Source organism: Marmota marmota, unplaced genomic scaffold (genome assembly GCF_001458135.2).
Source record: "Marmota marmota marmota unplaced genomic scaffold, marMar, whole genome shotgun sequence".
Lineage (NCBI taxonomy): Eukaryota > Metazoa > Chordata > Mammalia > Rodentia > Sciuridae > Marmota > Marmota marmota.
The window spans coordinates 4972314-4986081 of NW_025999982.1; the positions used below are offsets into that span (position 1 = coordinate 4972314).

The 13768-nt window shown below is 53.0% G+C and overlaps 1 protein-coding gene and 1 non-coding gene across 5 annotated transcripts in view; both read right to left on the reverse strand.

Annotated features, from left to right (window-relative positions):
- The window catches only part of Cpne5 (copine 5), an 89781-nt gene extending 81682 nt beyond the window's left edge, over positions 1–8099 (reverse strand). For 2 of the 4 annotated variants that reach the window (XM_048805209.1, XM_048805212.1), the window contains exon 1: positions 7522–8098. In XM_048805209.1, the coding sequence (XP_048661166.1) occupies positions 7522–7616 (95 nt within the window). In that variant the 5' untranslated portion in view covers positions 7617–8098. Of the gene's footprint in view, positions 1–7521 lie in introns of all 4 variants that reach the window. The other 2 variants (XM_048805210.1, XM_048805211.1) reach the window with 2 other exon arrangements.
- A 1890-nt stretch (positions 8100–9989) lies between these two features.
- Positions 9990–10112, reverse strand: LOC125617562. Its single transcript, XR_007348600.1, has one exon. It is a non-coding gene; the product is annotated as a U6atac minor spliceosomal RNA (small nuclear RNA).
- Positions 10113–13768: the final 3656 nt, after the last annotated feature.

The following is a 13768-nucleotide window of genomic DNA, read 5'->3' on the forward strand; positions in this document are numbered from 1 at the left end:
TCTAAAGCATCACCAACAGCAATGAACTTAAGAACCCTTCCCCATCAAACATTATTTAATTAAGATTTTTTCCCTTTATGGCACCAGGGATTGAAGCCAGGGGTGCTTTACCACTGGGCTACATCCCCAGCCTTTCTCACTTTTATTTTGAGACAAGGTCTCATTAAATTGCCAAGGCTGGCCTCAAACTCGCAATCCTCCTGTCTCAGCCTCCCCACTTGCTGGGATTACAGGTATGTACCACCGTGCCTGGCTGCTTAATAAGAAATGGGTATTTACGTTCCACCTCTGTGTGAGTTCTGTGGGGGGAAAGAGTCTATCTTCTTGTTCATGACTACATTCCCAGCACTTGGAACTGTGTCTGGTACTGAAGGACGCTGGATGGCAAACACAGATCGGCATCCATCATCAGGTGAACCAGCGAGTCCGCAGTGTGCAGTTACTGATACCTGCTGTCACTAGGAAGCTTATTTGGCATTGTCTAGTTTATGTGAAACTCCACAAACTTAATCTCTTTGTATCTCTGTAAGGATCCCAGAGGGTGTGGGCAGGACCAGGATTCTCTGCCATTTTGCAGAGACTGAGGTGGGAGGAAAATGACCTAACCGAAGTCTCAGAGAAGGGATGCTGGGAAATGCGCTGGCTGTCAGTGTCCTGCATGACGCCTTCAGGGTGCTGGGCTGGGCCAGCAGAGGGGATGGCAGGGACAGAGGCACCTGAGGTGTTCCGCAGCACACAGCCTGCTTGTCTTGCCTGAATAGAAAGGAAGAGGGTTTCAGCCCAACTACACTTGAAGAATCAGTGCTGTCACCTGAGGCCAACTGCGGAAACTGAGGAGCCAGTCCCCCAGGACGCCAGCCCCAGGCTCCTGTTAGCTCCTAGGAGCTCAGGCAGCCTGCAGAGCCATTTGGAAAGCCTCTCTGTGCCGGAAGCCAAGGCTGCCCATCCAGCAAGCACTCCCTACCTGTTCCTGCTAACAGAAATGACACTGGTTCAGAGCTGATGGAGACGGTGGTAAGCCAGGGAAGGCAGACCCTTGTCTTCAGTCTAGGTGTGGACACGGACCCCGCTTTGGGCACTGAAATAGAAAGCCTGCTAAGAGATTTTGGGAGGAACTGCGCTTTTCAGATAAAAACAACTTTTCAGAGAAACCTTCAGCACCATGTCTTGCTTCCTATCTCTGGATATGACTGCAATGCCCAGCGCAGGGGCAGTCATTGTGTAACAGTGAGGCCCACTATTCGGTCAATAGCACAGCAGAATGATAGTTGAGTCCTCCATGGCCAAGTGACAAACCAGCCCTCAGATACGTACCTCTGAAATCATTGTGATCTACGAAAAACAAATATATCTCAGGTCCAAACCTCTCAGTCAGATTGCGTTATCCACAGCGGAAGCTTCTCTAACTGAACCCGACCCCTTTCTGAGCTTTCCAGCTCATATCCCTGCTTGCTCCGACCATCTATCCCACTGGTGGGTCCTGTCCATCAGTGACCTTGGACCTGAGCAGGGAGGGGAGACATGGCAAGCTACCATCACAGGGTCTGGATGCCCCAAGGGGCGGGCTCTATCCTGTGGCTTTCTCTGGTCTCTGCCCCGTGAGGATTTCTAGGTTCTGGGTCTGCCTCACAGAGCCAGAGGCTCCCCTGAGCAAGGAGGGCCTCTCCTATCTCCTATCCCTGGGGGAAACCGCTTCCTCTTGATCACGCCTACATCGCTGGCCCCTAAATCCCCCAACCCGGGAAGCCCTCAGGGCTTTGAAGTCTGAGAACTGAATTTGGATCCCCTTCTCCAAACCTTAACTTCTCTCAGCCTTGATTCCCTAATCGGCAGAAAGAGAACTACAGCTCTCTCTCTTAGGACTGTTGTGAGGTTAAAAAGACACAGTAGCTGTGGTGGGCAATGAATGTGTCCCCCCAAATTCCTGCTCCCCATGAACATGCCTGCATCATCCTCTCCTCTCCAGTGTGGGCAGGACTTGGGACAGTCGCTCAGGTGACTGGGTTATGACATAGGAAAGGTGATTTGATGCTTGCCCTGTGGCCGACTGCAGAGTCCCCCGGGCTGGGAGGAAGTAAGCTGTCACATTGTACAACAGGTACTTGGTGCCAGGTGCCGTGATGCATGCCGTGATCCCAGAGACTCCAAAGCCTGAGGCAGGAGGACTGCAAGTTGGAGGTCAGCCTCAGTGACTCAGTTTGATCATATCTCAAAATAAAAAATAAAAAGGGCTATTTAAAAAAAGGGCTAGGGATGTAGCTCAGTGGTAAAGCAACCTGGGTTCCATCCCCAGGACCCCCCAAAAAAGGTGGGGGGTACTTGGCAGTATGTAAGGGCAGCCTCGACAGTCGCTCTGGTCCAATAACCAGCAAGGGAACAGGACTTCAATCTCACAATTGCAAGGAGGTGAATTCTGCTAACTGGTGAGCTTGGAAAAGGACCCCATATCCTGGTTGAGACCGCAGCCATACCGCAGCCTCCCATCAGCCACGAGGCCCAGAGCTGGACTGAGCCCGCATTTGGGACCCACAGAACCCAGGAGGTAAGAATTCCCTGTTGTTTTAAGCCACTGGGTTTATGGTCATTTGTTCTGCAGCAAATGAAAACTAATACAATGATCTTAGTTTGCACCATATGAAATTGCCACTCGAGACGGTCAGAACAAGCTGGGCACAGGCAACTGCACACAGTTCAGCACCATAAAGCCGGGCAGTGCCTCTCTGGTAGTGAGCACTCCATAAGCCCTGCTGTCACTATTCCCCGGGCTCCACCACACGAGAGCCTTGGCGTAGTCATTGGTTCAATGGACCTTTTTCTTCCAGCTGGCTTTGACAGCTGCTGCAATGTCCCCAGGCCCCTCCATCCAATGCCCCCTCCCCTTGCCTGCCAGAAGAAAACAGAGTAGATTCCTGCTGACGCAGCCCCCAAGCTTGGCCGCCTCTTGGGCCCCAAGGCAGCCAAACTCCAACCTGCCAGACAGCAAATGTATCTCTGGGGCAGAGACAGCAGCTGCCCATCAGCCCATACCAGCGGTGGGGACAGAGAAGCTGTGTGAGAGACACCAGCTGAGCTGTGTGACCAGGCTGCCTCTGGCCTGCCCCTCTTCCCTTCCCTGGGGCTCAGGAGCCCACCATGTGGCACTGGGCATTGCTTCTCTAGAAGGACCCAGTCCAGGTGCAAAAGTTTCCTGTTACATTAAAAAAATGCAAATTGGCCAGGCAGGGTGGCACATGCCTGTAATTCCAGCTACCCAGAAACTAAGGCAGGAGGATGGCAAGTTCAAGGCCAGCCTGGGCAACTTAGTAAGACCCTGACTAAAAAAGAGGGACTGGGCTGGGGATACAGCTCAGCTAGTAGAGTGCTTGCCTCACATGCACAAGGCCCTGGGTTCGATCCCCAGCACAACAACAATAAAAAAGAGGGGTTGGGGGCCAGGGCTGAAGCTCAGTGGTAGAGTACCCTGGGTTTAATGATCAGTATGGGGGAGGGAGCAAATCATTCTTTTTTGGGGGGGCATACCAGAGTTTGAACACAGAGGCACGCAACCACTGAGCCACATCCCCAGCCCTATTTTGTATTTTTTTTGTTTAGAGACAAGGTCTCCCTGAGTTGCTTAGTGTCTTGCTGCTGCTGAGGCTGGCTTTGAACTCATGACCCTCCTGCCTCAGCCTCCCAAGCCATTAAGATTACAGGTGTGCGCCACCATGCCCTATGCAAATCGTTTTTTTTAACTAACATATTAATATGCTGGTTCAGGATGCACAGAGACTTCAAAAATAATGTGGCCTTTGGGAAATGGACAAGGGACAAGTAAGTTTCAATTGGGTCTGAGAGTGGCTGACAAAACCAGAAAAGGCCTCGGAACTATCAGGAGAAGTAAAAGCTTTGGGCTCAAGAAGGATCTTTAGAGTCACATTTCCCACAACGTCTGCTGATATCTAGTTCCATAACCATCTGCCGTACTCACTCCCAAAACCACCTCTAAACATCTCTAGATCAATGTCCAGAATCCACGCAAGTCTTGGAACCCACCTATCGAGGTGTCAAATAGATGGACATAAATCACTATTCATGGATAAACCCTTGAGTCCCCACAACTGATATTTATGCTTCCTTTACAAAGGAGGCACAGACAGGCTAAGTAGCCCACCTGGGACCACAGGAACAAAGCCAGGAGGAACCCAGATGCATCCACATTCTTTTTTTTTTTTTTTTTTGTACTAGAGATTGAACCCAGAAGTACTTAACCATTGAGCCATCCCCAGCCCTTTTTATTTTTTATCTTGAGACAGGGTTTCACTAAGTTGCTCAGGGTCTTGCTAAATTGCTGAGGCTGGCCTCAAACTTGTGATCCTCCTACCTTAGTCTCCAGAGCCGCTGGGATTACAGGTGTGAACCACCACTCCCAGCCTGGACGCACATTTCTAATCACTGTGTCAAACAACCAAAGGTTTTCTAATCTTCAACCCAGAGTAAACCAAAGTTGAAAAAAATCATTGTTTGGGGGTGAACTAGAAGCTGAATCCAGGAGGTACTTTGCCTGAAGCAAAGGCCCAAACCAGTCTATCCCGCAGTGTCATCTGCCTTCTGCAAAGACTTGGCCTGCCTCACGGTGGTGGCTCCGTGCTAGGGCTCAGAATGAGTCTCCATACCAGGTAGCATTGCTTAGCTGGGGCGCCCTGGGACAGGCACTGCCAGTGCCTCCTCTTGGCACTGAGCAGAAAGCTCCTGGGGCTGGGCAGGAATTTATATGGAGCGCAGAGAGAAGAGAACACAGGAGATCCCTGGGCGCCAGAGATGGCAACTCACACCATCCCTGAAACACTGTCTCTCCAGATGCCCATCTGAACCCCTGGAGTTCTCACCCACCAGACCCTCTGCCTCTCCTACTGCTCCCTGCCTTCCAGCATGTGTCACCTAGATGCTCACACAGCGGTATCCCGTAGCCTCCTCTCCTGGGTCCCACTGATGCTGAACACAGGGCGCAGAGAAGTGGGACTTGACCCTTTAACTGGTGGCCGCAGAGCAAAGAATATGCTAGAGAAGTCCACACATGCATCTCTCCCTCCCCCCCACCCTCCTTTTCCTCTTCCTATGTCTGTCTGTCTGTCTCTCTCCATTCTGGAACCTGGAGAGTTGGTCCCTGGTAAAGCAAAGAGATGATCTACAATTTCAAAGTCCACCAAGATTGATTTTTTTTTTTTTTGCCTATCCTCTGTTCCAAATGACTCCTCTCTCCTTATCTCTCCTCACCAAAATCCACGTTCCCACTCTCTTTTTGGAGAGCAGGGGTAGGGCCCAGGTCAGGCCCTCCTCAGGCTGACAGATCATGTCCCCTAAGAGGGAATAGACACTGGATGAACCCTAGAACCACAACCTGCAGGGACTCAGATGCATCTCCAGGTACTTCTTATGCAAGAGACTGGCATCCTCTGGACACCTCCACTTGCAGAGAGCAAGCAGCGGGGACCAAATGTCATCACCTTGAGTAATCTTTGTAGCTACTCACTGAGCACCACGGTGCGCCATGCTGGATGCATCTTGATCCTCCATTCCTTCCAGTTAATCCCACCAACAGTACTTGGGCTTACTATATGCCAGGCACTGTCCTAAGCAATGAGCTGCCTTTGTGAGCAAGGTTTCTCCATGAACATACAGACGGGACAAATGGGGAAACGGAGGCTTGAAGTTTGTCCCTAGCAGGGAATCAGAGGTTCCATTACAAGATGTGACTCTGTGAGCACATTATCACCTGTCTTCTGCCTCCTTTCCTCTCCGCTAGGGTGGCGGGTTCCAAGTGGCTGATACAGCCTGGGAATCCCTGCCTTCCAATGCTCAGGAAGATGCTTTGCTAGAGATGGGATAAATCTGCACACTTGAGATGCCCACTACGTATGATTGACCCTGGGCCAGGACTGAATACCAGGGCCCAGGTAACACAGAAGGCAGTGATTTGAGCTGGGTGTCTCACGGGTGAGAGGAGCCTGGAAGTGAGAGCACAAGACCGGGCTCTTCTGAGTCGGGGACACGAAGGAGGAGTGAAGTCTGTTCTAAGGCCCGGAGACAGGAAGGATCTCAAAAGGTCTCTGAGGCAAGGGGCTGATTGAAGGCCAAGGGGTGCAGCAGGGGCAGGAGTCGGAGGGCCTGTTTAAGGTTGAGGAGGTGAGACTGGAGCTCATGGGCCATTTGGAATCTCCCAGCACAGCAATGGCAAGAGGCAAATGGCCCTGGGAGATGATTCCGACAGCCCTGTGGCAGGCGGTGGGGGCATCTGGAAGCTATCACAGCAGCCCCCGGAGGGTCTGGCTGTGGGGGTGCTGCCGTTCTACCCCACCAGCCTTCATTCGCCCTCAACTTCTAGCCTTTAGGAGAAAGTCCCCCAAGTCCTTCCCTCTTTCAAGACCCAGACCAGTGTCTCTGGCTCTACCTACAATGCCCCAATCGATATCTCAACTTTGTAGGGGGGGGGTCACAAGGAGGGTGAGGGACACTCTGGCCAAAAAGTGACCTAGAAGAAGATGGGATGGGTGATTTGGAACAAGGGCTCCACATACCATTGGTTACTGGGGGTGGGGATGCCTCACTGGAGGAACCTCAAGAAGGGCTATGCCTGAGCCACAGTACCCCTCAGTCCCAGCAAGGAAGTGACTCTAGGCCAATCACAAAAGGGCTGCGTCAGGGAAAAATCTCCCCTTCTCCACCTCTACCCTCTTACTGCCTGGGGCAGCCACCTCCACAACTATAAGAAGCCAGCTCTTAAGGAAGTTACCACAAATCCTGTGTGACATGACTTGAGGATTTGGGGGTTGTAGTCCACAAAAATACTCCTCTCCTGCTCATTCTAAAATTTCACCAGCGGTGTTCCAAGCCTTTGGCTTAAGGTTTCTGACCCAGGTTATTATTTTGTTTTGCTTTTTTTTTTTTAATGGTGTCACTTCAAGTTGCTATGGATTATCCACAACGCAGAATGAATGAGTCAATCTGATCCTTTTTCCTGTTGTTGGAGGTGAAGGAAGGCTTTGGAATCCTGAGTTCTAGGACCGTGAGGAGGTGGGGAGAGAAGATAAGGATGCTGAGCAGCACCGGAGGAGAGGAGAGAAGAGGGCAAAGAATGGGGAAGGTTGGCATGCCTGTGAGGGATGGGGCAAGTCTCTCCCTTCTCCATTTATGGAGGTTTTGATCAGAGATAGCAAGCGGGGACCCTGCTGCATCTCCCCTCCCCTGCTCTGGTGCCTAGACCCCTGTTCCTGTCTCTTCCCGCAGTCCTCGAAGCAACAGCCTGGAGTGCAAACTTTCCGGGCTATGACCCCAGCCGGGCTTCCCATTCTGCTGTCGCCACCCGAAGCTAGGCAGGGGCTCTTGACGGACCCCCGTGGGGTGGGATGGGGTGGGGGCGTCCTGGAGGCGAGGACACTCTGGGAAAGGGGCTCTAGGAGATAAGAGGGTCAGAACGGCAGGGGCCGCGGGGCTCTGGTCCAGGGGCGGGGCGGGGCAGGGGGACCCGGCCAGCGGGCGGCTCACCTGCAGGACACGGTGATCTCCACCTTGGTGGCCGGGATGCTGCCCGCCAAGGAGTCGAACTCGCTCAGCGACGCCATGTCCTCAGGCTGCTCCATCACCCACCGCACCCCCCACCCCAAATTAGTCAATTCCTGCGCGATTCACGCCTCCTCCGGAGCGACTGGAGCCCTGGGCTCTCCCCCAACTCCGGAGCCGGGGCTGGGCGGCCAGGGGCGGAGAGGAGCGCGAAGAGGGGGCGTGGGAAGTGAGAGAGGGAGGGGGGCGGAGGGAGCGGGGGCCGCGGGGAGAAGAGGGGGCGCGGGTGACGCTGCGACGAGGCTGGGGGCCCAGCGGAGAGGGGCCAGGAGCCTGGGGAGCTGGGGCGCAGCGGGGAGAGACGGAGAGGGGNGGCGGGGCCGCGGGCGGGGTCTGCGCGCGGTGTTGAGTGCGTGTGAGCGGGTGAGTCTGTGTGTGTATGTGTGCGTGGTGGGCGTGGGGACGCGGCTCCCGATCCTGGGACAAGGGTAGCAACAGCCAGAGATGGTTCCAGGTGCGCGCGTCTTCCTCTGCGCCGTCCTCCATTCTGGTCAAGGGTCTCCGCACTGGGGGAGGGAGAGGGGCTTGTGAACCAAGGGGCACCTGTTTGAAAAAGGTCTAGGCAGGACAGGTGGCAGGACAGGTGGCGGGGTGAGGGGAATGTATGCATAGAGGGGGTCGGGTTACAGGGTCTCTCCCAGAAGCGGACTTACTTTCTACTGGGCAGGGAGGGTGGCGACCCCAGTGCCGGGAGAGGGCACCTCGATTTCCCAGTTAGGGCCTTTTGGCCCTGGGTCGGTTCCTAGGTGCTTCCCCTTCCCTCCTCGGGTTCCCTCCGGTTCTGGCCTCGCGGAGTCAGCCACCTAAACCGCGCGCCAGCGCCCTCCTCCTCCCCCGCCCGTCGTGACCACACGGCCGTGCCAGCCCCCGGGTCTAGAAGCTTCTGCCACCAGACTAGGAGGATGGCCTGAGCTCCACGGGCTTCAATGCAACCAGCACCGAGTAAGGGCCTGCACCGAGTAAGGGGCGGGGGGGGGGCGCTCCAGGACCTGCCCTGGAGAACGACAGAGTTGGAGCACCTTTCAGCAGCCCCCTGCCCAGCAGAGCCTCTAGCGGTCTCCAGCCCGCCCTCCCGGGTCTGGGGTTGTAGCGCTGAGGCGTCTCTTGGAGACTGCGCACGTAGTCTTGCCTCACAAAATCCACCCGCGGCCCCTCCTCAGCCTGTCTATGCTCTGCTAACATGGAGCTCCACTTCCGCACCCGCCGCCCCACGTTGTCCAAACCTGATGCACAGGAGGCCAAAAGTCTGAGCCTGGACCGCGAAGCGTGGAGCCTCTGGACCTGCGTTTGGCGGCCAGAGAGTGCGGGACGCGCCCATATCCTGTTTGAAGTCAACACATCAGATAGAGCCAGAATAGAAGATGAGCAGAATACATCTAGACAGCCAGGGTATAAGATAAGAACGCGTTCTTGGGGCTGGGACAAGTGTTTTTTGTTTACTCAACTCTGCTGTTCTGCCACCTGGGACAGAGAGGGACAAAGGCGATGGGAATTCCCAGGGCAGGAGGGAGAAGGTGGGTCAGGAGACTTCACTTTTGGATTTGGGCCTGCGACTCTTCCTCCACAGAAAATATTCAAGTTCTTTTGCTTCCTTTTTAGATCTTTTTTTTTTTTTTTGAAATTTTTATTGATTTTAAATTTAAAACAAAATCCAGAGTAAACTACAAAATTCAGTTTGAACCACCAGTAGGAATACAGTGTAGTGGTGGAGTTGGTCTTTTGCTTGTTTTTCTTTTCTTTTGTTAATAGTGGGGACTGAACCCAGGGGTGCTCTACCTCTGAGCTACATCCCTAGACCTGTTTATTATTTTTTAGACAGGGTATGGCTAAATTGCTCAAGCTGGCTCCCAACTTGAGGTCCTCCTGCCTCAACCTCCCGAGTGCCTGGGATTAAAGGCATGTGCCACAACATCAGGCTAGGTACACAATGTTATCTATATATTTAAAAAAATTATTATTCTACATAATAATAGACCAGAATTTACAGCATAGCATAATGTGAAGTTTTCATTCCAGTGCGTTCTATTTTCTTAGAATAATTTTTTATTTGACATCGTTAATAGAGTTACACAAAAACAGAAAAATATTTTTAAGCAATTTGTCAAAACTTGTTATGAACATATTTTAAAACACCATTCTGCACTGATAGTGGTGGCGGCATTCGCCTGTAATCCCAGTGACTCAAGAGGCTGAGGCAGGAGGATCCCAAGTTTGAGGCCAGCTTCAAATTTAGCCGGGCTCCAAGCAATTTAGTGAGACTCTGTCTCAAAATAAAAAATTAAAAAGGACTGGGGCTCAACTCAATGGTAAAGTGTCCCTGGATTCAATCCTCAGCGTGCGCTCGCACACACACAACCATACAACCCTGCAAATGATTGGTTGAAGAAGAAACACCAGGTGCCTGGAAGTAAACAGCCATTAGGTAGCCATGCCTTCTCTCGTGCATGTTGTCAGCCCCAGGGCTACTTCCAACCCTGTCCAGGGCAGTGTTAACCTCCTCTCCTTATTTAAAACACCACACTTCTTTTCTTCCAGGATGAAATAACGCCAGATCTGAATCTCTGTGTTCCCACCCCCCACATACCTAACATAGACAAATGCTCAGAATGTACTTGTGGAATTTGCTCTCCATTTATTCTGTGAGTATTTACTGAGCACCTGCTGTGGACCTGGCCTGCTGCAAGGCCACTTGGGAAGTATTGTTAGCAATGATCACCACCATTTAATTTTTAAAGAACTGGGCCAGACATCATGCTTAATTTTTTTAAAAAAAGATATTATTCATATTCTATAAATCACCATCTGAAAGTGTATAGTTCAGTGGTTGGTAGATTATTCATAAGGACCGTGTGTGATTTTTAAATTCTCAAAATTACTATCATTATGCACACTTTATAAATAAGGAAACTAGTGTTCAGAGAGGCTAAGTCACTTGCCATGATCACTTAGCTGGGAACTGGCTGAACCCAGGCAGTGAGACCAAAGCCTGACACTGGGTAAGAGGCATTTTAGGATGGGCTGGATGATGGAAGGTCTTAAAGTCACACATGAAATGAAGTCCTTGGGGGGTAGGGGGATAACGGGGAGCCATTACAAGTTGTTGAGCAGGTGAGAGGTGAGATTAAAGTTCTACCAAGCAGCCTTGTAAAGTGATAGCATTTGGAGTAGCAACCCAAGGGTTTCTTTCTAGAAAGAGTAGAATGTATCTGTCACTCCACTCCTTTTACTTTTGCTGGCTCTTTGGCAAAACAAGAAAACTATATTGGGCATCTGCTTTGTGCTAGGTGCTGTTCTAGATCCAGAGAATAAAAAAGCAGAAAGAACAAAGTATCTGGCCTTAAGAGGTCCCAGGTTTGTGGGGGCCTAGGACATGCAGACAGGTAAACCACAGTGTGGCCTGAGGAGAGCTGCTGAGGTTGGCATAAAGGGTCCTGGGAACAGAGGAGAGTGACTGACAGCCCTCCAGGCGCCAGAACAAGGGCAGGCACAGGGAAACTGCAGACAGGAGGTATTGAGATGGCCATTGAGGATGCTGTCTTAATTTGCCCCAGAAGTAGCCCCTGAGACCAAGGTTGACAGGGAGGAGTTTACTGGGGAGGCTAAGGAGACGCTATGTGGGGAGTGTGGTGGGGAGATGGGGAGGGCAGCAGCCAGAAGAAGCTGCCCTCATTCCCACTGAGGAGATCGTGGGACATGCCTCAAACTACCCACCGAGGGGTGGGGGAGCCTGCCATTGGCTCAGAGGCCGAGGGTTGCTTCTGGAGGGCATCGATTTCCAGGCCCTTCTGGCCTGACAAGCACCGAATGGCAATTCAGGCTCCAGAAGCCAGAGAAAACCTCAGGCAAAGAAACAAAGGTGCTGGCAGGTGCTGGGGCTGGAGCCCAATGCGGTGTTAAAGGTGAAAGCTGAAGGGATGGACCAGGCCCTGACCATGAACTTCTGCCCACAGGATGCGGCTGAGCAGGCATTCCTGCGGGACACCAGCATGATTATGGGCCAGAGAGCTATGCTTGGGGATCTCGGTGTAGCTGAGAAGAAGGTGGAGGGTTGGTGGAGGTAGACTAGGAGGCAAGTGGCCATGCCACAGGGTCACAGCCTGGTTCAGCCTTTTCAGAAGGGACCCTGAAGGAGAAGAATCTAAAAGCACCCCCCCCCGGTTCATGCCCAATGAGTGAGCCCCAGAAATAAAACTTGCTGACCAGGCCCAGGGACTGATGCTCCCAGAACTTGCTCAAATGGATTGTAATGGGCATTGCCATTGGATGGGCTATGTCTCCTCTGAGAGATGATAGTGCCAAGTAACTGTGGTCACCTGTGACGTCCGAGCTAGCAGGCAGGCAGGCCAGCAGGTGCTGCAGACATGCTGTCTGGGCCTGGCAGCCAGACTTGGCCCCTGGTCCACCCCCCACGTAACTGAGGCTCATCCCTCTGATTAAGAACTGCAAGCACGGAATGGGCCATGCCCAGAAGATCTGGAATAATCAGCATCAGCGGTTTGCCTTTGCCATCCAAGACTGCAGACACGCTCTCATCTGACCTAATCTTTGGTGTTAATGATGGCAGAGCAATTTTGAGAGGCAACTCACAGCATCGATAAGGAGAGGAAAAGCACGGCGGGCTTTGGGGGCAGAGCTCCTCTCAGAAGAGGCAGCTGCTGCCCCCTCCCCCCAGGCCCTCCCATCTGCCCCGCTGGAGGAGATGATGGACGTGCAAGAGTGGAAGTGGGAGCATGCAAGGGGCAGGGAAGTGGGGGCCACCTATACCACACCTTAGAGCAAACTAGAAAAAGGCTCTGGATAAATACAGCCTTGAGTCAGGTAAGACACATGACTTACTGGGCAGAGTGTGGACTGGACTTGAGGCCCCACTGGCCCCTTCACTGGGTGCACTTACACGGTAAACACCCTGCACCACTGTACATGGCAGCCGCAGGGAAAGAAGTAAAGACAGAGGACATGACAGAAATTGAAACCACCAGGGCACTAAAGGGGGAGGGGAGATGCAGTGTCTGATTCCATCCATTAATAGAAATCCTAGAAGGGACTTGCTGGGAGACCATCCAGGTTAAACCCCTTCTTTTGCTAAAAAGCTGAGTGAAGGGGAGTGATGGATTCAAGGTCACTGATTCTTCGATTAGAAACTCCACTAATAACAGCAAGGTCAAGTACACAAGACAGTGAAGGCCTGTTTCAGAAGAAGCCACGTTCTGTTGGGTAGAGGCAAGAAGGAGCCTTGGGGTTCTCCACGCCCCCCCACCCTCTCTCCTCCTGGAGGGGCGGCAGCCTCCCTGATGCCCAGCATCCTCCCCATCCCCGCGGTCCTCCCCGGGTCAGTCCAGCTAGCTCAGTCTGTGTTCATCTGAGCAAAGGGAAGCCAGGCTCTCCTGCTGCTGGCCTAGTGGCCCTTCTCCCTAGGACCCACACAACCCTCCCCTGCCCCAGGGTCCCTGGGCCCTGCTCTTCCCCCTCCCGTGCTTCTCTTCCTTCCAGGCTTGGGGGCTTCTCCAGCAGAGCGAGGCCTACCTGCCGCTGCAGTCTAGAGAGGGGAACCTTCACAACAAGAAGGGGGCACTTAAGCTAAAGTCAGGATGTGTCTCTCCTCGGCCCAAGACCCTCCCCTGGCTCTCATCTCCCTCTGTGGTAAAAGGAATGGGCCACAGGCTCTTCCCATCCCGCTCCCACCTCCTCTTTTCCCCTCAGCGACTCCATGCCAGCCACACGGCCTCTTCACCGTGCCTGCAGGTTCCTCTCAGGGCCTTTGTACCTGCTGTTCCCCTAGGCTGGGAGTCTCCCCTGGGTCCCTTGGACCTCTCCCCAAATGCCCCCTCCTCATGGAGGCTTCCCTGGCACCCCGCCTAACGTCTCGTACCTGGCCACCCCATCCCCTGGGCCTCCTGCGCTTTTCTCACAGGAGTCTTCTTGTCGGTTTTCCTGGAGACAGACGGGCTTCATCTGTCACTGCTGTGCCCACAGCCCCTGGGACAGCACACAGATAACACATAGCAGGGGCCTGATTTGTCAAATGGCTCAATGAGGAGTCCACTCTTACCCCTGGAAACATAGGCCTTCATGAGGCCCCTCAGCCTCTGCCCCCCCAGTGGGGACAGGGCCTGGGTCTCCGTCACCACACACATCTCATCGACCCTCCACCCAGCAGACATTTATTTGGTAT